At 44.0% G+C, this 19717-nt stretch overlaps 3 protein-coding genes and 1 long non-coding RNA gene across 7 annotated transcripts in view; 1 reads left to right on the forward strand and 3 right to left on the reverse strand.

Moving 5' to 3' along the window:
• Nucleotides 1-953: 953 nt before the first annotated feature.
• On the reverse strand, nucleotides 954-7214 carry safb (scaffold attachment factor B). 2 transcript variants are annotated; one of them, XM_088393714.1, is made up of 21 exons: nucleotides 6921-7214; nucleotides 6563-6653; nucleotides 6156-6220; nucleotides 5873-6058; nucleotides 5736-5792; nucleotides 5576-5609; nucleotides 4488-4896; nucleotides 4162-4205; nucleotides 3990-4090; nucleotides 3735-3884; nucleotides 3572-3660; nucleotides 3453-3490; nucleotides 3283-3359; nucleotides 3072-3214; nucleotides 2889-2991; nucleotides 2568-2764; nucleotides 2328-2490; nucleotides 2160-2224; nucleotides 1752-1810; nucleotides 1568-1616; nucleotides 954-1489 (listed from the first exon to the last, which is right to left on the reverse strand). In XM_088393714.1, exons 1-21 carry the CDS (start codon nucleotides 7071-7073, stop codon nucleotides 1381-1383), a joined length of 2382 nt encoding a protein of 793 aa, XP_088249840.1. In that variant the 5' UTR covers nucleotides 7074-7214; the 3' UTR covers nucleotides 954-1380. The 2 variants fall into 2 exon arrangements, with proteins under 2 accessions (XP_088249840.1, XP_088249839.1); XM_088393713.1 differs by having other exon boundaries at nucleotides 5873-6085.
• Nucleotides 7215-7266: 52 nt separating this feature from the next.
• On the reverse strand, nucleotides 7267-12905 carry malt2 (MALT paracaspase 2). 3 transcript variants are annotated; one of them, XM_088393718.1, is made up of 18 exons: nucleotides 12730-12905; nucleotides 12350-12446; nucleotides 11532-11698; nucleotides 11305-11435; nucleotides 11075-11234; nucleotides 10797-10984; nucleotides 10615-10711; nucleotides 10481-10531; nucleotides 9918-10004; nucleotides 9532-9735; nucleotides 9267-9444; nucleotides 9131-9205; nucleotides 8937-9064; nucleotides 8581-8733; nucleotides 8452-8506; nucleotides 8282-8384; nucleotides 7940-8077; nucleotides 7267-7861 (listed from the first exon to the last, which is right to left on the reverse strand). In XM_088393718.1, exons 2-18 carry the CDS (start codon nucleotides 12421-12423, stop codon nucleotides 7574-7576), a joined length of 2277 nt encoding a protein of 758 aa, XP_088249844.1. In that variant the 5' UTR covers nucleotides 12424-12446; nucleotides 12730-12905; the 3' UTR covers nucleotides 7267-7573. The 3 variants fall into 3 exon arrangements, with proteins under 3 accessions (XP_088249844.1, XP_088249842.1, XP_088249841.1); XM_088393716.1 differs by having other exon boundaries at nucleotides 12350-12492; XM_088393715.1 differs by having other exon boundaries at nucleotides 12350-12520.
• A 145-nt stretch (nucleotides 12906-13050) lies between these two features.
• Nucleotides 13051-17148, reverse strand: tmem161a (transmembrane protein 161A). The gene is made up of 11 exons (XM_088393719.1): nucleotides 16998-17148; nucleotides 16400-16503; nucleotides 16247-16330; nucleotides 15969-16060; nucleotides 15732-15888; nucleotides 15433-15648; nucleotides 15225-15368; nucleotides 15052-15165; nucleotides 14814-14988; nucleotides 14560-14656; nucleotides 13051-14437 (listed from the first exon to the last, which is right to left on the reverse strand). The coding sequence occupies exons 1-11, from the start codon at nucleotides 16998-17000 to the stop codon at nucleotides 14136-14138; spliced, it is 1488 nt and encodes a 495-aa protein (XP_088249845.1). The 5' UTR covers nucleotides 17001-17148; the 3' UTR covers nucleotides 13051-14135.
• Nucleotides 16742-19717, forward strand: part of LOC148388539 (uncharacterized) — a 30978-nt gene continuing 28002 nt past the window's right edge. The window contains exons 1-2 of the long non-coding RNA XR_015862024.1: nucleotides 16742-16947; nucleotides 17014-17111. This is a non-coding gene — a long non-coding RNA (uncharacterized LOC148388539). The remainder of the gene's footprint in view (nucleotides 16948-17013; nucleotides 17112-19717) is intronic.

Consider the following 19717-nt stretch of genomic DNA (forward strand, 5'->3'; position numbering starts at 1 on the left):
ACTTGAGTGAAATAACCAGCCAACCCCAATTTAGAGTCTGTAACATGCATGTTTTTTGTATTCAATAATTATTAAGCAGACATGCTAACCACAATGACGTCATGCGATGGCATCACTTCACACACATTGACATTGAGCTATGATCACAGGGGAAGTAAAGTAAATAAACACGTACCAAAGGCCAAGAGTTGAAGTCAAACATCTCACACTGGATGGAGAACCAGCATGAATTTTGCGTCCACTTTCCTCCAGCTTTCACCCCATATGTCCTCTTCCTCGACCTGGTTGACATGTTGAATGACTTCAACTTCCGGTTTGTGTGTTCCATTAAATAAATGCAGGTGGACAATTTGTCATGGTGTATTCACGGACACCAATGCAATATTAAAGTTATAATTATTTTAAATATCTGTATAAAAAGCCTTTTAGGCCCAGATTATTCACTATTACTTACGCCGTTCGTAACCTCGAAACGTCGTACGTCTGTGAAGAGAGGAAGGATCCACTGTACGCCGCTTGAAAGATGCGTGTTTGCGTTTATTTGTGAGTGAAGGGCGCCGCTTAGCGGACAAGTAGAAAATTGCTATCAAATATTGGCAAAAAAAAAAATGAAATTAGCCTTTAATTTTGAACGACAAATATATTAAATAATAGTGTTTAATAAACTTGATGTTTCATCTAACTTGTGAAAAACCTCTTCCACTTTCAAATTTACTTATTGTGTGTACAGTGACTCAGTTGTAGTCGTTTCAACGGCAAAGGTAAGGTGGTTACTAAAGTGTGCCCCTCCTTATATTTACAGTTCATAATCACTGTTGATCATTGAACATCTTCTCAAAATTGAGGCCATAATCCTTGAGAACTTAAATCTGGTTTAACTGACAACTTGACTCAGTGGCACTAATGTAATGAGCCAAAAAGGAAAATAAGCACACAAAAAAAATACCAGTAGGTTTCAATTACAAACACTCTTCATTTATTACCAGTCACAAACAATCAAGAACGACTGTAAACATTTTTAGCTGGGATGCAAATGATAAAAAAAACTTAGAAGAGTTCTTACGATTAGTATGCAACTTCAGTGAGAAAATGTTCTCTGACAGGCCATTTAAAAAACAAAAATTGCTTTGCAGCAACACAAAAGTGTGAGCTGATTATGAAATGCGGGTGAGGGTTAGGTCCACCAACCATGGGTCTATAAAACATTTCAATTTACAACAACAAGACACTCAAGTGAGCACTATGACACGGAACCGAGAGCGTTGCGGAAAGGAAAGAAATCCAGATAAAAAGAAAAAGTACAAAATAGTCAATTCCTTCCCTTGTGGACTTTTTTGTTTTAACTAAATAAATCGCAGTATTGTTATGACGTTTGAAAATTCAGAAGCGTCGATTGAAGGCTCCGCCCTGCACGCCGCCTTGCATGGTTTGGTTTTGTCGGTTGAGCGCCCCCGAGAGAGACTGGGACGAACTCATGTAGCCTCCGCGACTGATGGCACACACAAAAAAAAAAACATTAATAACTTGCGAGTAAACTAAAGTAAGACGACAAGTCAAAGTAACTTACCCTCCCATGCCTCCACGCATATGGCTCGGGCCAGGGATCCCATCCCGACCTGAATATGCATCATGACATAAATGCACATTATTGAGTAAAAACACATACAAGGTGCACGATTTGGGTTGGTTTGGGGGAGGACTCACAAATATTAATTTTGAACACATGCAATTTGGCATCAAAGCATTTGTACCTTGCCACGGGCGGTCGCCATCCATCTTCCGACCCGAGTCCCAGTCTCGGCCTCCATCCCTGCAACAAACCTGAATTTTAGAAAACTACGCTGACACTTTGTTACCTCTCCCAAGGGAGGTTGAACTGGATGGACAAAACAAACAGACCTCGTTCTTTTTACTGGAAGAATCAATGCTTTTGTTGATTTTAATGCACGCTTTAAAATCAATGCCATGCTATGTCAATTGCTCGCCATGTTAAACTTTCCAATAGACCCACTGAAGATTTTGTGCTGAGATTTGAGTCCAGTTATTGTTTGATTGCACCATTAAACATCATTTTTGAGCATGCTTCTGTCAAATTTGACCAGGCTCTAATGTTTAGTCAGGAGTTACTTGAAAAGATGGCAGCTGGCGTGTACCCTCACCTGTTCATGCGTTTGTCGTAGCTTCCGCCGCCCCAGTTGTCGCGGCCGTGTCTGTCGTTGAAATGCTGCAAAGGCAATGAGTTGACAATTAGGTGCCACGCAGAAAAATTATGAAGGGAAAAAAATATTTTTTATGAAATTGTTTGGCTTTCTGGTTTCTTTTCTTACCGGACCATCTCTGTCACCGCCCATGCCACGGCTGCCGCCCCTCATGTCGTCCTGGTACCGCCCTCGATCCCTGTGATCAAAGTCTTGATAACGATCCTGCCGTCCAAAGTCCGAGCGGTATCGGTCGTCCATGTGCATGCGCTTGTCGGGCCAGTCGTCTTTCCTGAGAGCGACAATTTGGTCAGGTGTGGTGGACGTGTGAGCGGGAAAAGGCAGTCCCCGTAATCAAACGGCCTTAACCTGCCGTCCATGTCGTAAGGCCTCTTGACGGGGCGGCGATCCTGCTCGAAGCGTAGCTGTTCCTGCTGCCTGCGGATCTCCTCGCGCTCCCTCATGATGCGCTCCTGCTCCCGACGCCTCTCGAACTCGATTCGCATCCTTTCCCGCTCCAGGAACTGCCGTTCCATACGATCTGCATCCAGACGTTCCCTCTCCAACTGGGTGATGAGCAAATGTGAAAAGGGTTTTTATTTCATGATAGCAGTAAAAAAAAATCCCACCAGAAACTTGACATTTGAATTAACCCCTTTTCACAAAGTAGCCTAACTATTGTGACCTGACCTCGAGCCAGTGTCTCTTCTTCATCAGATGTTGCCGCTCCTCTTTCTCACGGAAGATGCGGATCCGCTCACGCTCCGAGCGGCCGTCCGGAGGACCGCGATCGCTGCAGAGAGTTCGCAGATGCATTGCTGTCGGCCGCCGAGTCGACTTGTCTTCTACGTTCCTCCCCGGGTGGCCCCTTACTTGTATTTGCGTCTTTCCACCTCTCGCATATCCCGCTCACGCTGCCTCTGCCTCTCTCGCTCGCGTTGCTCTTTGATCTGGTCGAACGACAGGATGTCCTTCCTCTCCTTACTGGACGACTTGCGGTCCTGACTTTTGGAGGTCTGACAGGGATGAAGAGGGCATTTAGGAGTGGAGTCCATTTTTCCTTCCTTTCATCACAGACACTTACTCGCTCTTTGCTTTTGGCTTTAACACTGATGACCGGCTCCCCCTTGGACTTGTCCATGACTACGGTCCTCTCGTCCCCTGTTTAAACAAAGACCCAGGACACATTCCTTAAAATAATGTAGCACGATAAAACTGAGGGGCTGGTGGGGAGATTTGGTGGCCTTCGCTCACCTTTGCCATCCTTTCCTTCTCCCTCGTCTTTTCCAGATCTGTAGGATATGAAACTTTAGTTAGCCATCATTATATCAATGTGTTTATCATTGGGAGTCCAAAAAAGCAGTCAAGCTTACTTGGACTCGGTGGAGTGTCTCCGCTCATCGCCGGGCTTCTTGGCGTCATTTTTGTCGGCTGGCTTCTTGCCCGCCGGCTCATTTTTAGCCTGCAATATTTTAAGACAGGATTAAAGGGATTGAAAGGTGATCAGATTCCTCAATCTGAGAATTTCGCACTCACCCGCTCGACAGAGATCATCTTGCCGTGGAGTTCGGTTCGATGCAGGTGGCTGACGCAATTGGCAGCCTCTTCCGTGGAGGACATGGTGACGAAGCCGTAGCAGCGGGCTCCGGGACTCTTAGCGTTGGTCACCACTTTGGCACCGACAACCTGAATGTCAAAGAAGCTGGATAAGGAGCGACACCCTAGCAGAGCATGACACACCCCGACATTATCGCACCAAATATTGATACTTCATCTACTGATTCTACTGACCTTGCCATGTTTGCTGAAAAGCGTCTTCAGGTCTGTCGCCCTGGTAGTGGAAGCAAGCCCGCTGACCCACAGGTTTCTGCTGCCTGTAGGACTCGCAGTAGCTAAACTCAACCCAAAAAAAATTATATCAGCAAACAATCACCAGTGTGAGGAACCTTCATGATCAACTCACTCTTTTCATCTTTGGCCTCATCCCCGCCATCTTTGTCTTCAGAGCTAGAGACAAATCCAAACGACGACAAGTGAGGACACTACTTGGACAAGCTTGTGCGTCTTGAGACAAAAAGTGCCGACGCTCAAGCCGTTGTGGGCGTTTAAAAGTGAGTAAACGGGGGAGGCCCACCCGACAACCCCAGTGTTACTCATTGGAAAATGATGTGTAAAAGTGCATTGAATTGTGTTACCGCCTTGAAAAGAGCATCCAATTCTTACTAGCGCAAAAGAGCCAATGCAAGAGAGCTAGCCATTTTGGTTTCGAGTAGACAGAAAGCAACAAACCTCTTGTTCTGATCTTCGCCCTCAACAGAGGACGACTCTTTCACTGCCGAGGCGGAATCCGCAGTCGCATTCTCTTCTGTCTTCTCATCCTCACCCCCCTTCTTAGAACCCAATTCTGAACCAACAGTTTCACCCCCATCGTTCTCTTTGCTGACACTAACGGCTTCCAAGGCATTTTCACTGTCCAATGTCTCTTCGGGGGGCTTCCCCGCTTCCCCGGCCTCGGTGGCGTCTGCCTCAAGAGCATCCCGGTCGTTTTCCTCGTCGGCTTTGGCTCCCGTGTCGGTCAACACATTGTCTTCCCCGCCGGCGGTGGCAGCCTGTTCTTGATCGGTGATCGTCTCACGGCTCGGGTGGCGGTCTTCGATAAGCGGCTCAGATAAACAAGACCCGGCTACTTTGTCATGTTCTACAGGTTTAACAGGAATAGAATGGCACACAGTTTAATCACTTCTGAAACACAGCAATGGTTACGGAGGAGTGGCAAGGCCTGGATTAGGAACGTCATGACCTGAAGTCGACCCTACCGAGAGACTGGAAGGGGGCCCAAAAGGTAGTAAGATAACCAAGCATGTAGAGGGGCGGGGGGGGAGGAGGAAGGGCGTACTAATTCTTTTGCCTCGCAGGTCGAGAATCGGCCAAGCTGAGTCCATGGTGGAAGAGAGGTGCAATCGTGGCTGTGCTTGTAACAGTCCTTTGGCTTGGCTTCAAAGTGTCCTCGGAGCAAAACTTCAAGTCCAACAGATTCATATCCTTGATTCTACCAAAGATGCCCCGTGGCTTTGATGGATCTTCGAGCGGCCGGCTGGAGCACCGCAGGCAGCCTGCAACGGCTCACCCTGACTCGCGTTCAGTGCGATTGCTGTCGACGTGCGTCAACGCGGTAACACTCAAAATGGACCCAAAATGGTAACCAGGTAGGTTAACAACTGTTGTTTACCAAATTTCAACACAAAGACAGCAATCCCTTTTGGGCTTCCAGTCTCCCTTTCTTTCTCTCGCTGTTTCACGTTGCAATTCAAGGTTGTGTTGGCGTTTCAAACTAAGCGTAATGAAAGACCCATTTCCTGACCATTTCTATACATTACCTGTTTCTGCTAATAGCTCCTCAGCATCGGCAGTCTGAAACACAAACCGTGTGCTCTATTTTAAATTGTGTTTGTAAAATATGGGATTCATTCAAAATGGATAGGTGGAAAAATCAATAATAGTATGTGCAGTCACTGCAATAAAGCGGCAAAAACTTACCACGTAAAGTGAAGAGCACAACATATCTTCATCATCCAACCCTCCAGAGTCTTCCAACTGACAAAAACATTATCATAAATCAATGGGCCCAAATCCAGATGATCAGAACACCTAATTTCCGTAGCTGTGTTTCCCACCTGTCTTGCTTCATCTTCAGAGTCGATGGTGACATCGTCGTCATCATCATCCAGGGCCGCCTCTTCCCGGCCGCCAATTAAATTCCCCAGATCGTCCACGGATTCTGGCAATCCGTTGTCATTGTCAGCCTCATCCAGCACATTCATGTCAAGGATATCCATGTCATGGAAGCTCTCGTGTTCATACTGAGGAAAAGGGCACCATAAATACACCTGCACAATTTCAAAATGTCAAACATCACTTTCTGATATCGACTCGTAGAAGAGGAAAAAACAAACATACATGACCATCACGGGATTCATCTTCAAAATTGTCATCTTGGTATTCATCGGTCCCCTGTATTACATCTGAGGACAAAAAATAAATGTGAGATTAAGAATCAGATATGAGAGAATTCTGAAATCGGTATTCTGATAAATAATGCTTTTGAACAAGAATTAAGCAGATTTATCCACATTTTCATCCAAGTCAAAGTGCAGCCATTTTGACATTTTATCGCCCCCTGCCGTCAATTGAAATTTATGTCAAACTGCTCTCAGGCTGGCACTTAGAACATCATAGTTCAACTGTTTTCTAGGTTTGGAGGCCACTTCCATCTCGTAAAACGTTTATGGGTGAGGTTGTAGTACTTTTAGTGCTCACGTCTGCTCCACAAGCACACATATATAAAGTTATTCAGTATGCAGCACCTCTTGCAGCCCGTCTCGGTGTGGCTTTCTTCGGCGCCGACTCCACAAAAAGAACAATTGCGTCCGGGTTTCCGCCCTCCTCCTCGATAGCCTGCGTGAGTGCATGTGGATTTTAAAAAATGAAACTAAAACATTAACATCACAAAGACTAAACTCGAGGGCCCTACTAAAACAAACTAATAGCTTTAGCCTCGTTAGCACGATGGCGACCATTAGCTTGTTGGCTAGCATAACTTCGTCACGTGACGTTATTCAAGCACTCGCGCAGGTTGCAATGATATCACGTTGTGTAGTATTAACATATTTGTAGGCTTCTCGCCATCATGGCTCTTGTGTTGATTAAAAATCAAAGTTAGACCTTTTTTAGGCGCTCCGACAGCGCGCTCTTGTTGCCGGTGACGTCAAGGTTTCGTTTCTTCAGCTCGGCCTTCAAATCAATAACTCGCAGATCCGACAATTTGCGAACTTCAGCACCTTCCGGAACGTCATTCTCGGTCGATGGGTCAGCCATCGCTTTGAGCCGTAGAATAACCCACTTTTTGCAGTTGTTAATGTAGCAAAACGCGCTGTTTCTGCACGGTGGCAGCGTGCAATTCGACCTCAAAATGGAGTCCCCCCCTGACAGGTTTTCCCTGTATGCGTGTCGTAACGGCGCATGCGCGTTGAAAATCCAGTGCGGAAAACAAGGGAATACTATCGTCAAATTACTTATACATACGATAATGAACACTTTTATTTACATCGTGTATTTGTATGACAATACCTTTTATTTACATATATTTAAAAATGTAAACCGTTTTAATAAGATAAAAAATATGGCACTTACATGTATGTGATTGTCATGCCAAAGGTCAAAGGTCATGACGTAACTTGAAGGTTACCTCGTACCAGTATATTGAAACAAAATCAGTGGTGACCGAGAACTTGTACATATAAAGCACAGATAACATTTTTATTTTTACAAATGTCACATTTTCTTCCTCTAATTTATAAGCGAGGATTTGCTAAGGCTTAGTTGGAATAATAATTCGGGTTGTCCCTACATTCATCAGGGTTAGCATTTGCGAATAGTGACCATGCGTTGGACGCTAATGGAGCAAAGTCCTCAGAGAAGGAGGAGACCTCAGAGATAGTGCACGAGTCCAGGCTGAGGGATGACGAGGCCGAGCTCGCTCGTGGTTGGTGGAGGTTCAGTTTGGAAACCAGCGGTTTGCCGACTGTAATCGCTTTCCTTTCCTCTACTTCTTCCTCCAGGTTGACGTAAATGTAACGGAGGCAGACGGTGAACGTGAGCTCCTTCTGCAAAACATAACAGGCCTTAATCGAATAAAAGCATCACTGAGGAAATTTGAGTTAATCATAAAGAAAAAAGTTGACCTTGAGTCTCTGCAGGCTGCAAATGCGAGTGTATAGTTCGGGCAGCTCGGATGAAGCGAGTTGTTCTTTGATTAATAAGAAACTGTCGGCTTTGACCGGAGTTTCCTGATTGCTCCTCTTTAAATCAATATCCACATCCTGCAATTAGAGGACAGAGTTACCAATATGCAAATCGTCATAAAAATGACTACATCAACTGTGTTAAATCAAATAATAGACAAAATCACAAAGCAGTGATCTAGTGTTAAGCATGTCTGCCTCATAGTCGGCGGTTCAGGGTTTGAATCGTGCTCAGAATTTCAGAAAAAAATTCTTACATCACATTAAAAATAAAATCAGCACCTCAGGGAAGTCAATAAGTTGAGCCGAGCACGAAGCAATCTCCTTGGGCTTCTCCAGTATACGTGTGTAGACGACCATGATGTTGGAGAATTCAGCGGCAAATCTACACATCATATTATGTCATTATTATTTCAAGAAGAGGAACTGACATCATTTGTTTTCATACAAACCCAAGTTGGACCTTCACACCACAATCAAAATGGATAAAAAGGCTCTTTGGTAGAACTGTAAAAACAAAATGAAACATCAAATCAAGTTTTCTGTGGTAAGATTATATTGAATGGTTTGACCTTAAGTACCATGAGCAACAGCCCACTGTAAGTTGCGAGCTGAGTTGGCCGTAGAGCAGTTCGACAACATCTGAATAGGGTCTGTGAGGGAACGCCGTTCGGACAGATTACTGCGGAGCTCCAGAGCCTGCCTCCCTCGTGTGATTTCAAAACGACCCATGTCTGGTTAGACAGAGAGGGTGGGTTATCATGGAAGCCAGAAGAGCTATAATTTATACGGATTAAGGAACAACAAAGGTATGGTCTGGAATAAGTTACATATCAGTAATGTCAACAAATTGCCACTAGATGTCAGTACAGTTCCATTTTATCTGTCAGGCGTCTTCAAATGGTTTGTAGTTTTTACTTAAAAAAAAAAAAAGAACCTTCTGCCACCCTGTCCAGCATGACCGTGACCTTCTCATCCTGGCAAATCCGCCTCTTGAGGAAACTTATGAAGATGCCATTGGATACATCTTCTTTCCTCACTTCGTAAGCCTCCGCATCGACACACCTGAATTCAACAATGTAGCCATGAATTGGTCTTCACATGAATACAGACTATTGTGCTTTAACTTACGTGGCATATCCAAACACTACATTTGCCGTCACCTTCAACAGTCCAGGTTGGACTATGACTTCATCGTTGGGATTTCTAAAAGAATGAAAAGAATTCAAGCACAAAGGGGGACGTGACATAAGATCTAATGTGAAACCTTTTTCGGCACATGTCCAGCAGGAACACGTTGAGTCCTGTCTCCTTCTCCTGCATCCTGGTTAGTATGTTCTGCACGCAAATGCAGTGCTCAGATGTGAATGATGGTGGCGCGTCGATGGGCACCATGAAACTGTTGCCGTAGTTTTCATAACCGTGACCGGCAAAGTAGAGCAAGCCTGTGCAAGGAGGACAAATATGCAGCATTTGTTTTTCCAGGAAACTTCGTTTTGACTTTTTGACCTAGAACAAATTTTGAAGCTCACCGTAAACTCCTTTTCCGAGGAGTAGCAAGAACTCGGTGACGGCGCTGTGCATCTCCTGCCAATTGAGGTCGAGCAGAGAGACCACTTTGAAGTCCATTTGCCTGAGGAGGTTGCTCAACTCGTGGACGTCCGCCATGGGGGCGCACAGCTGAGAGCGGTGGCGGTAGTTCAGATTGCCGATGAGGAGAGCCACCTTGTCTGTGGCTGGGGAGAGAAAGAGTCAAGTCATAAGTATATAAAGATAAACTTCCTTTCAATTGACTGAATGTCAAGTGGTTTCAACTGAAGCTGCTAAAAAAAAATAATCCTCATTCACTGCCATTGACGGATGATCCATTTGAACTGGTCTGGCGGTGAATGTGTCAAAAAGAGAAAATTCTCATTACCAAAAAACTGGTTGGATGATGGCGGCGGATTTGTCATCTGCGAACGTACTTCTTCACAGACGATTGGACCGTCGACTTCCTCGGGTTCTATAAACATAAAAAAGAGGGGGGAAATAAATTAAATCAGCATGTTGTCTGGGTTAGGGTTGGTGCATTTTATGACTTGGTTCTTGTTTATCTAAAAGCACCATTTATTCAAACATCCTTTTTTCTACAGCACACATCCTCATTAAGTTGGAGCCTTTTCCAGTTGAGGTGCGGTCCACACTGGTTGCCAACCAATCACAGGACGCGTACCATTCACCTATGGATCATACAGAGACTTAAACTAATGAACTTCCATGTTTATGGAATGTGGATGGACATGAATGCCGAACTTCAAAACCAAGCCTCAGAACTGAGGCAAGGCACATTTTCTAACCACTTAATCTTGCTTGTCCAGTGCTTTGTCTTTTTCTAGTGTTCACACTGAAAAACAAGAACTAATAAGTAACGAAGTAGCGAACACATCTCTATTGTGTAGTTCCACTTTACATGACTAGGTATTTTTTTTTAAGGAATACCTAAGCCACGGTCAACTGCTACACAGGAGGGATCGGTGATGGAAGTTGGCCCTGGATATGAAAGGAAAACGTGATATTATATACAGATATAAGTCATGCAGTGTGTATTAAAAAAATAATAGATTATGTCTCACCTATGGTGACAGTAGCAGGGTCACTCCACATTTCGTGAAACAAATTGAACACTTTGCATCTGTACTGCCCTCTATGTGCTGTGGTCACGCACGGGATCTAGAAAGTCAGAAACGGAACTTGTAGCTGATCACCTTTGGAAGTTTTACCCTGTTTTGCAAAATATGAGATGAGGGCGACTTACTTTGAGTAAACGTATCTTGTTTTGTGGCATCGGAGTTGAGTTGTGGTACCACTGGTACTGGGCAGGGGGGTTGGCCACGGCACTGCAGTTCAGGAGCAGCGTGTCACCTTCAGATGCCATTTGGGACTGAGGCTGGGAGATGATACGCACGGCAGTGGATGAGCCTGAAAACATGCCGCTGCTGCAGCCTGGATTGACAACATTTGAAAAGGTTCATGAAGTTTTGTAAAGTGGCGGGGCTAGTGTGAAAATCATACTGTTCACTTGGAGGGTCATACCTGGACTCAAGCCAGGTACGGAACGGAGCAAGCGCACCCGAGCCCACTGGGAGAAGACGCAAGTGTCTCCATGGTTGACCCTACAGATGTAGCTACCCTTGTGCTCGGGGCCCAAAGGACACAGAACGAGCTCGGGTGTGCGTCCGCTGGCTTCCGAAATCTAATAGAGACAATTATAGAATAATCTAATCTGACCTCAACATCCAGTCACTGCTAATAACAATGCTCACCTCTTCTTTCCCTTTAAACCATTGGTAAACTAATCCAGGAGGCCCACAGGCTCGGCAGGTCAACACAACTCTGCTGCCCAATGTGGCCTGCTGGGAGTTGGGATGGACCGTGATCTGGATCTGCTCTGTTGCTGTTTTACATAAAGAGCAAAAACTCATTTGAGTCAATGCTCTTTAATAATAATAACTATGTCTTTCGGTGGACATTTAGCCCGGTAGAAGCCTACCCGCAGTGGTGAGCAGCTGCACGGCCTCCTGGTGGTCAATCTTCTTCAGACACTGGAGCAGAAAGAGCAGAGAGCAGGATCGGTCGACCAGTAGAGCTAAGAAGCTGCGCCCTGGGCTTCCTGTCGCACTTAGAACCTGGAGCGAGCAGTTGGTCACATCCCTTTCACTGCACAGGGGGAATTCAGTGTTAGTAGATATACTGTAAACTCCCAAAAGGTTCATGATGAATTCAACTACGCACATTTGCGTCTTTTGATTCGCTGTCCTATAATTTCCCAATAAAAAATGAATTTGAATAAATGAACTAGGCAACAGAAGAAGTGGTTAGTACAGTATCTCAGTTCTGAAGTTCTGAGTTCAAATCTTAGCTCCTGTCTTTCTGAAAAATATAACCTGGATTTGTACTGTATATGTTTACCAGAAAAATAAAAAAGATGGAGTGTGTAAATCCCAAGGGAAAAAACAAGTAAAAGAAAAAAAAAACATCACAAAAATATTACAAAAAGGTGAATATGCAAATCTTGAATATGCAAGACTTCAATTACGTTTCGAAAAAATTCTACCTATCTTATTCATTGAAATACACCAGTTTCCACTTTCACTTTCTGTAGTACCAGTAATGGCCAGTAGGTATCATTACTTTTGTTCAAAAAGTTTAATTTTACCCTCAGCAGCTATACCAAACCATCTAGTCAGAATACGACCAACAATACAATTCCTCAACAATATATATTTTATATTTCATGAAAGACTTTTGCTCATTCTTTCGTAATTTCGTACGTTCAACACGACTGTCGATGGTGCGTTCAAGGCCCACCTGTAACGGAGTTTTGGGTCTTCAGACACAACTTGGCTTAGTTGCCTCCATCCGCATGTGGAGTTGTCCAACATCTTGGCCAGTTTGTCGAGCACATCTTTGGGCAATTTTGCGAAACTGTTACACTCCTCCATTATTCCCGTCTTTTGTGAAAAAGGTTAAAAAAAATCACTGAAAACAAACGCGTAGTGAATAGTCAAAGTAGGCAGTACACTAGTAGTGAAAGTAGTGGTACACTAGCAGTGGGATTTCCCCTTTAAAGAAATAAAAGGCACCAAAAACAAACTACAACTTAATTACGACTTGAAACGAAGTTCAACACACTCAAAATTTAGACTTCCGCCATCACGTCGACGTGACAAATCTGGTTTAAAACTTACCGACTCGACGTTGGAGTTCAGCGAGTGTCTCTGTTCGTTATACAAGAATTTATGTCACTCATTTGAACACCCTGAGGCTCATAATATGTAGAGTTTCTTCTCGCTTCCTCATTTTGCTCCATTCACCGTACACGGGGGCTCGTTCGTACGTGTTGCCATGGCGACCGCAGTGAGACTAAATGGACGGAAATTAAGGGCTTATTACACGTAAGTTTTATTATTTACTGAATAAATATTTGAGATCAATAGGTTAAAGATCTCCCGTATTCTTCTCAAAAATAAAATATTGGTCTCTTCAATTCAGTGATAGCTTCAAGAAAATGGCAGCAAATACTGATTTTAATAACACAGAAATACAGTACTATATGAACAAAAAAAATTAAAACAAATACAAAAAATACACAGCATGCATTCAAATATTTTCCAAATATTATTCAGTGGCACTTCACAGTATTCAAGTTGAATTCAGACCAAAACAACTCCACTGATCCTATGCAAAGTATGCAAACTAACAAGTCGTAAATTCCCCTTTGGGAATGAATATCAGAACATGTTACTAAATAAATAAACAAATGCCACTTTGGCAAAACAATTCAAACGATGCAACTAAAAGTGTAGCAAATTTAATCTCCTTGCAAGCTACTTCAAAATAGTCCCACAAAGGGATAAAAAGGTTATATTAAAAATCCCTGAGCTTTTAGGCACTTGGGAAATGTGGAGGGAAACTATACGTACATAATCAAAAAAAGTTTCAACCACACTCATAATGAAAATAAAAGAAAAATAGCACTCTTGAATCGGTTCCTTGATGATACAATATCATCAATAAAAATTACGTACTTATCCTATCACTATCACCAATGATGAGCAGAAAGCAAACCTGCTTATTACTGGCAGCTTTTGCCCCCCTAAAAAGTACAAAATGCATTGAAGCATTTCAAACCTCAGGTCATGCAAATGAATCGTAGAGAAAAAAAAAAAAGTACAATACAGCCAGAATACATTGGGGTGTCGATAGACGATAAAAGTATTTTTATCTGATAATAAAAATGTCGTATTACAAGAATAAAGAAACAAGCAAGTTCATTTAATTAACAGGTAATACTTTCAGTAAAAGTGAAAAGATTATTTTAACTTTACACCATTTAAAGTTTGCTTATTACATTCCGTCCTTCCCATCATAAAATGACTTTATTCTTGTAATATTAACATTTTTGTTTTCATAAGATTGCTCACAAATGCAGCATTTAAAGCAGCGGGCTTGAGTCTGAAATGTTGCATAAAGTTGCAGAACACGTCTTCGTTTTTGTGTGTGTTGTTTTCATACCAGAAGCCGGCTCCGGTCTCACACAGACAATAGCACGCTTTCTAGAGCGCCCAAAAGCTCAGTGCATCTGTGTGCGGCCCTAGTTGTTCATGAGGTACTGGTGAAAGTAGATGCCGAAAAGCGAGCTGATCACCTGGCAGGCCGCCACCCACCAAGTGAAGAAGGCGAAGAAGCCCCTGAAGAAAAGCGGCGTGAGGACGGAGCGCAGAGCGGCCAACATCTCCGACAGGCGGGCCACCGTTTCCTGGATATCCTCTTCCATGTCCTCGAATGACTCCTCGTCTTCGTCTAAAGCGCCTGAGATGACCGGTGCCGCCGTGGGCATCGGTGAGGCGGGTGTCACGTCGGGGGTCACGTCCGCTCCGCCCCAAGAGAATCCTCCTGGCAGAGGAAAAACAGGCAAACCATTGGGGAAAAAAGTGCTTAAATAATGTTTACATAAAAATATATTGCACATAATCCATTTTAGAATGTCAAATTAAAGGGGTGAAGGAATTACTAACCAAGTGCCTTGAGGGCCAGCGTGGAGAAGAGGATAAGAAGCACGGGAACCACATACTGCAGAGTCACGACACTCAGGTAGCAAAACACACGTGTAACCTGGAGAGGGAGGCACACAAATACACATTTTATTCAATTCAATTATCTCTAACTCATACCTTTATTAAAAATAGTTTCGGTTGGGGCATAGAAAATGCACACAGAAACCTAAAATGTAGGAAACAGTCCAAACATGAACATGAAATGGCAGCCTGACCTTCCTCTGAATGTCAATGGCGGCGATCCGTCCAGCTTCCTTCTTCATTTGCTCCACCCACTTCTGGGCCAGGTTGAGGTAAGCCTGCAGGTGGTAGCGAGTTAACGCTAGCCGCAGGACACACAGAGCCACCACGGTCCACAGCCGCACGCTGTCAAAGGCATCGCGGGACACCCTGCGAGGCCACGAAAAATTATTTGAAGTTCATTTTCAAGTGGAATGTGTTATATGCACTCACAGCGTGATGGAGCTTTTCCCCATGGGTGCGTTGGCGAGGAAGTCCCTGGCCATGGGTTTGACCCACAGAATCAACATCACCACTGGAGACAGGAAGCTCACGTGGAGGAGAAACCTGAAGGAGACAACAGGGAAGTGAGCATCGTGTTGGAGTGCCGTCATATTTATTCGCACCGGATGAGTGGACGCTCCGAGTTCATCTCCACGGCATCCAGGTGAGTCTGAGCCAGACGCAGGCCGGGGAACGCCATCAGGGCGCCCACGTACGCGCAGAAGGCAGCCAGTCCGAGCTTCACCGTCAGCTTGGTGACAGGGACCCTTGACACAAGCATGCGATTGATTACTCCTGACGGCAGTGATGCGACGCTCGCGGTTAACTTACGACCAGTCGGCGTAGCCCTGCTGCTTAGCGAACACCTCCAGGCTGTCGAAAAGGCTGGAGAAGCCCGACTCCAAGCCAAACTCCAGGTAGTCTTCTCGGACCACCAGCACCAGCATGGCCACCAACAGGCACAGGAAGCCGAACGCGAGGCACACGGAACGCTCGCCGCCCTCCTCCGAGCGGAAGTAGTGGCTCATGAGCGTGTGGAGTGCTTTGCTGAATGATGCAAGTTAAAAAAAACCCTCCTGCTTCTTCAACAAGAGTGCAACGCACAATGAGAACGTCATCAAAAAGGATACAGGCTGAAAAGAACGGTGAGGACACACCAGATGGCGCCAATGTTCACCTCTTTGCTGGCGTCCACCACACAGTAGTAACACTCCGTGAAAAGAAAGACAGCCGTCGCATAGACGGAAAAGTCAATCAACCACTGGTACTCCAGGAAGAAACGTAGCACTGAGAGCAAATAAAGCAAGAAAAAAAATAATTGTGAGTTTTGTTTTAGTTGATGTTGCGTTGAGAAGCCGTCGCCCAACCGAGAGCATCCATGGCGTTGACTGGAGCTTTCTCCAGGTGAAGGTCGATGTCTTTGGGCACAGTGAGAGGCTTGTTTTCTCCATTTTGTCTCCTGAGAATAAAACACCAACATATTTCTGATGTTGCATAGGAATACTTGAAAAAAATAATTTTGAGAAATCCTATCTGTAGCTTTTTTTTTTTTTTTAGACTAGGTGGTGGATGAAAGAAGCAAAGTTTAGCGAAGTATGGGCTGGAATACATGAGTTTCCTTACAACATTCTCTCCTGCAGCATACCTGTCTCTTCTATTTGTTTTGGGCATCTGTTTCCCAGCCAGAGCGCAAAGCTCCCCCTCGGACGGGTGTTTGAACCGAAACAGACTAGAAGGGAACAAAAAATTAAAAAAAAGAATACGTCTGCTTGTCCCACAAACAGGAAAGTGGCCTCACCTGCCATTGCAAAGGAGCCAGCGTGCAAAGGAACAATGTGGCGCCATCCTCTGCATGATGCTGGCTGCCAGCAAACTGACAACCAGCTGGATTCCCATCAGCGCCTAATGTTAGGACAGATAAACAGGTCATGGATAAGATTGGTTAAAATTCAAATCCTCAAAGTGTGATTCAAGACTGCTCACCATAACTCACCGAATTTGCCAAAATTAGCTTTAGTAAATACGAGAGCGCCCCCTGGAGGCGAACCCTAACATTTATAAATAGACAGGAAACCCATAAAAAGGTTTGCGTGTTTCCAGGGAGGACTATTTGTGTTACGCTCCAGGTAAATTCATTCCAGGATCACATAATGCAACGGATCTCTCGCACCACGTTCGAAAAAAAAAAGACACAGTTTCTTAGAAGGGTGTGTAGCAAGACAAGAGTAAATGAATGAAGTAGGCAAGTGGTGGTTGTGCTAAATTTAGCCAATCTTATGCACCTGTCAGTGGTGCTTGAGGGTTAGCTCGTTAGCATTAGCACGGTGGCTCTCGTAACGAAACAACGTCAGTGCCAAATCTAACAGCAATTTTCAAAATGACTGCAATGTACTTACCATCTTTTCCCCCCAGAATTATATTTTTGCACCGACGAAGATCAGCCGAGTCTTCACGAGCGGTGGCAACAGCTGATGAGGAACATGTGTAGTTTCTTCTTCGTCTTCTGTGACGTAAGTGTCGGGGTCCTTGGCCGCTTGAGAAATGTGACTGCCCCCAAACGTACGGCGGGGGAATCGCTATAGAATCCCGGATGTAACGCTAAATCAGGCGTTGCCTTCAAGTATTCTGTGAAAACTGTAATTTCTACTACTCGTAAAAGCTGCGAAATGAGTCCTTAAAACATTCTCAAAATTAATGTACAAAATAATTTGCTGTACATAAGTTGTTTCTGACCTAAAGATTAACATCAAAGTATTAACAAATTCAAATATAAAATCTAGTTAGCTTTGTGACACTGTTACCCAACTGTATGTAAATCAATGGTTAGAGTCGGAAAAATGTACTCAAGATTAAGTGTGACCTTAGAAAAAAGATTTCTTATTTTCTTTGTTATATGAGTCACAACACTTTACTTGTGAATGATAATCACATCATTTCATGCTTCCTCTGGCATGTACTTTTACGTTTCACTGGGTGAAAATGAGAATCAGCCAGATGATGAGTTTTAAAGTCTGATACACTCCTCCATGTCGTACTTTGTCATGAAAGCACGTGCAATCTGTGTTTTCTCTTCTGTTGTAGCAATACATAGTAATTAAGTATTTCCAACGTATCTTCTCTTAAAATGAGATTATTCTAAGTAGTTTGGCCACCAGTGGCCATTATGGCCCATGCAGACATAAAACATCCTTGCGCCTAGCCTGTGCATGCATCATAATGTCAGCTCATCCTTTTAAAAACGTGAGGCCTCATACACCGCCATGGCCTCCGAGGACCTTCTATCCAAATCCATTCACCCTATTCAAATCTGTTGGTTTTAATCTGGGTGGTCTGCCAATTTAATGTCGAATCCCCTCATGCTGCTAATTGGTGGCGCTCCTCCTACCGTAAGATGTGGTTGATCCTTCGCCTTTCACGTTTGGGCGCAAAAGCGTGACATAGTGATGAGAGAAGCAGCAGAAGTAACATCTCTGGTGGCTTACTCTGCATCACCAAGCAGGCATGGGTAAACATACATTGCATAAAATGAACACGTTCTCATAAAGTGTCTCGGTGTTGCTGCGGGCGAAGCCTCGAGGCAAATTAGTCGGAGCGAGGAAGGGGAAATGGATACGATTAGGTTTTAATTAAAATGTGGACTTTCAAATACACAAGACCTTCTAAAGTTGAACGCTGATATTCACTGAGTAGGAACTTAACCCGCAAAGCCTTCACAGAAGTGAGGGGTTTTATTAATTCAATATCCATTACAGAATTAAGTAGTTTCACTTATTTTAGTGTTATTATGAATTTGCTCCTTCTTACTGGTATGATTTTATAAATTTTATAAATGTTTATTTGAAGGACCCATGCCATCAAAATCCAAACACACACACCTTCCTTTATTATTCCCTTAACTAATCCCGTCCCCATGTTAGCCATCTGTGGCTAGTGAGCGGCCAGCCACAAATTAGCGAGGAAAAAACAGACACAAATAAAATGCAAATTCACGCCAGCTAATAAGTGTTTCCCCTACTCCCTCCTTCCTTGCTCAGGGGGGGGCCTCACGGTTCCCACACTCCTTCCCAGCGTCTCTCCCAGTGTGCTACTGGGTTTCTGGCCCCGCTATTGGCTCGCTTTTGTCTGGCCTCGTGCGCGGCCGGCCTTTCAACGGCAGATTTGAATATATGCAAATGTTGCTATGGTGCCCCATCCCCCCTGCCTTCATTTTGCAGCCCCTTTTTTTTTTTTTCTCTGCTCTTTCTTGAAATCTTGCAAGAGGAGCTGTGGGAACCAGTCGTGAAGACCCTTCACTGTCACACTAAGTTGATTTAAATAACGTCGAATTAATGCACACATGATGAGATTAAAGTCTGTGAAAATCGCAGAGAGCATAAAAGGGAAACAGATCAAATGTCTCAAAGATAGATATGATATTTTTGAACAAATAGTAATTCAAAAATGTCAATTATCTTCTTTATCTGACTGATCGGCTACAAATAAGCCAAAGAAAAAGAAAAACACCCACATTTAATTTCACTGCTGTATTAAAAATAACCAATATTGACCCAACAGGTTGAAGTGTTTTTTTAAAATTTAAAACAAGAGGCCTCAATGCACCCCCAAAAATACATGAAGGAAATTGAATGAAAAGGGTCTGTAATTGTCAACTTTGCATGAAATTTAGACCCCCACGGCCCCCCCCTCTTCTTCTCATAGCCCACCCACCTTCCCCCAATCAATCTGCCGTGTGCATTCAAGGCTGTCTGAATGCGCTTGAACTTGACCGAGGGAACTGCCTGGGAAAGGAGGCGAGACTTGGGCCCTTTTGCTTCCCTCTTTTTTTACCCAGCCAGCCAGACTGATGCCGGCGCTCATTTGCATAAAATTCAGCCCCCTTGTCTCCAATTAAACAAGGAAAGCGTCTAGGAAAAAAAACTAGTCCGGTTTGCACGTGGCCGGGGATGAGCAGACATCTCCTCTCTTCCCCACTGTCGGTATCTCTTCGCAAAATGTAAGTTGGCTATTTATTACCACTAAATGATAACTTCACAGGTGTTTGCGTCTGTTTTTATTTGTTTTTTTTATGCATTCTGCATGAGCAGTTTTGTGTGTGCACCTTTTTTTCCTATCAAGA

The sequence above is a fragment of the Syngnathus floridae genome, chromosome 13 (assembly GCF_059516105.1).
Source record: "Syngnathus floridae isolate MCC-2025c chromosome 13, RoL_Sflo_1.0, whole genome shotgun sequence".
Taxonomy (NCBI): Eukaryota; Metazoa; Chordata; class Actinopteri; order Syngnathiformes; family Syngnathidae; genus Syngnathus; species Syngnathus floridae.